Below are 3,100 nucleotides of genomic sequence, written 5' to 3'. Positions count from 1 at the left end.
TCCAGCCTGCTGGTGCTGACGCTGCTGCTGTACACGGCGCTGCGGTGCTCGGCGCCGCCGGCAGAGGGCGCGTGCGGTCCGGGGAAGCCGAGGCTGGTGTGTTCGAGCGCGGTGGGGAGCTGGTCGTGCTCCCAGCAGAGTAGGCAGAGGGTGTGCTCTGGGGAGGGGCCGCCCAAGACTGACCTCATGACCTTCAGCCCCAGCCTACCTCAGGGTCCCAGCTCTGCAGACACCGTAAGTTTAAAAAAATTTATTTACAGTACTTGCTAGAATTTCTTATTTTACATATGTGGTTTTCCTCTATACTTTCTTTGAATCAAATATTATGTAATAACTTTTCTCTTGACATGAGGCTTGTTATTTGCTATCAATTTGGAATTTTCTTATAGCTGACTCAAGCGAGTTTTCAGAGCCTGTAAAGCTATAATAGGAGGAGATTTTTTCCATCTTTCTTCTAAGGCGCAGGTGGTAGATTCGCTTTGTATTGCAGCGCAGCTTCTTACTATCAAGCCACCAGAACTTCCTAGTAACTATGATGTTGGTATATGTCAAGTTGACTCTGACTCACAGAGACCCTATGAATAATGACTGTGTATTTTGCTGTATCCTGAGTCACCTTCACTATCTCAGATACACATGATTGTGTCAATCCATTTCCTCCAGGGTCTTCCTCTCCTGCGTTGCCATTCTACTCTTTCAAGCATGATGTCCTTCTTCAAGAACCAGCCCCTCCTGGCCACATGCCCAAAATATGTGAGACAGAACTTCAAAGTCCTTGCTTCCAAGAAGCAACCTGGTTTCATCCTCCTAGGGCCGACTTGTTTGTTCTCTTGGCAGTCAATAAGTATGTTCAATACTCTTCTGCAGCACCACAACTGAAAGGCATCAATTTTTCTTCTGTTATCCTTAGTGCCTTGTCCAGATCTCAGATACATAATAAACAATTGAGAAGACCATGGCCTGGATCATGTATACCTCAATCTCTAGACTGACTTTATTGCTCTTTAGCACTCTGGATAGGTCCTTGACAGCCAATTTTCCCAATGAATCTTGTATTTTGATTTCCTGACTGCTGGTGCCAAAAGTATTGATTGTGGATCTAGCAAGATGAAATTGTTAACAATCTCCATCTATCATTTTACTGTCTATTGGCCCAATCATGCGGACCTTTCTTTTTTTGACTTGAGATGCAATTAATATTGAAGGCTGCGGTCTATGACCTTCTGCAGCACCTTCAAGTGCTCAATTTCTGCTAGTAAGATTATGTCATCCACATAATACAGGTTGTTGATTAGTTTTCTTCCAATCTTCATGCAACACTCTTCCTCATGAAGTCCATTCTCCACAAAGATCTTTTGACTACCATATAGATTGAAAGAGGTATGTAGAAAAGATAGTGCAGGCTTTTCTTGATTTTGAACTATGCAGTGTTCCCTTGTTCTGTTCAGACAATAGCTTCTTGATCTAGGTATAGATTTTATAAGAGCAAAATCAAGTATTCTGGTATTTCCATTCTTAATGTTAGGCACAGTTTGTTTTGATATCCATATAGTCGCATGCCTTTGCATAGTTGATAAGAAACAAATAGATATCCTTCTGGTAATCTCTGCTTTCAGCCAAGATCCATCTGACATCAGCAATGATATCCCTAGTGCCACAACTTCTTTTAAATTCAGCTTGTATTTTTAACAGTTCTCTGTCGATATACTATTTTGGATAATCCAGCAAGATTTTGCTCATACATAATATTATTGATACTGTTCAAAAATTTCCACATTTTATTGGATCTAGATCCTCTTTTGTGAGAATAAATAGTAATCTCTTCCAAATAATTGGCCAGGTAGTTATCTTCTAGATTTCTTGGCACAACCTGATGTGCACATCCAGGGCTGTATCTGTTTGTTAAAATATGTCAACTGATATCCCATCAATTCCTGGGGCCTTATTTTTTGCCAATGCCTTCAGGTGTGGCTTGAACTTCTTTCTTCATCATCATTGGTTTCTGGTCATATAAGACTTCCTGAAATGGTCCTTTGTCAGCCAATTCCTTCTGGTTTAGTGACTGTGGATTCCTTTCATCTCTTTTGATGTTTCTTGGCTCATTAAATATTTTCCCCATAAAATCTTAAAGTATTGCAAACTCTAGGCTTGAATTTGTTTTTCAGTTCCTTCTGCTTGAGAAATGCCAAGCAATTTCTTCCCTTTTGTTTTTCTGATTCCTGTTCTTTGCACATTTCATTACAATACTACATGTCCCATAATAGAAAGTGTTTTGAGAATGAAAATGTTTAATGTGAACATCTTCATTTTCTATCTCTTAGATTATTGTAAGAAAACAAACATGACATATATGCTTTCATATTACCTCATAATGTGATTGTACAGAAATATCTTGACAGCACCCACCAATTTTTGTCATTTAGAATTATCCAAGAAATTTCAACTTTCCTTTTAAAAATAACACGCTAAACTAGTTGTTTTTCTCAGGTCTTATTTTTGCACTACATGATTGTTTTGAACTTCCAAAACACTGATTTTGGCATACTTAGATTCTGATATTAATAGTATTAACATAATGATTTATTGCTTCATTTTGTTCAGTTGTTACGTGTGTTTTTTTTAGTTGTTATGTTGAAACTGTAAATTGCGGAAGCACAGTAATGGGTGAATTAGAACTACTTCCCTTTGGATTGGCAGCAGCAACTCCTTACTACGACGCCACCAGGAAATACATTTACATGGTTTAAAATTACAGATGCATGACCGGATGTTTGAAAGTTCCCTTCTTATTTCTGTCACTCGGCTACTTATTGTTTCTTTGTGAATGCTTCAGACATTTTTATTTATATGGGTATCCTTCAACAGATACTCATTTATATACATACAAATATATTTTTTTCTTTTAGGGAATAACAATTCTATTGCATTTCAAGGTTTTTAAACTTACTATATCGTTTCACTACTCCACAAATTGCTGTCTGTCAGATACTCCTCTAGGTCTAAACATTCAGATTAAGACAGACTAGGAAGAAGGATTGGCCATCCACTTCTGAAATGGCAGGCGTCTGAAAACCCTATGTACAACACAACACACATAGAC

The 3,100-nt window shown here is 38.4% G+C and overlaps 2 protein-coding genes across 2 annotated transcripts in view; both read left to right on the top strand.

Annotated features, from left to right (window-relative positions):
- The window catches only part of PCDHA3 (protocadherin alpha 3), a 2,355-nt gene extending 2,212 nt beyond the window's left edge, over nt 1-143 (top strand). Inside the window, exon 2 of the mRNA XM_006891191.1 lies at nt 6-143. Within this exon, the coding sequence (XP_006891253.1) occupies nt 6-143 (138 nt within the window). The remainder of the gene's footprint in view (nt 1-5) is intronic.
- The window catches only part of PCDHAC2 (protocadherin alpha subfamily C, 2), a 294,194-nt gene that overhangs the window by 13,703 nt on the left and 277,391 nt on the right, over nt 1-3,100 (top strand). The gene's annotated exons all lie outside the window — the stretch shown is intronic.

Source organism: Elephantulus edwardii, unplaced genomic scaffold (assembly GCF_000299155.1).
Source record: "Elephantulus edwardii isolate Elephantulus edwardi_28Jun2011 unplaced genomic scaffold, EleEdw1.0 scaffold00095, whole genome shotgun sequence".
NCBI classification, from domain to species: domain Eukaryota; kingdom Metazoa; phylum Chordata; class Mammalia; order Macroscelidea; family Macroscelididae; genus Elephantulus; species Elephantulus edwardii.
This window is presented reverse-complemented; position numbering and strand designations above follow the sequence as displayed.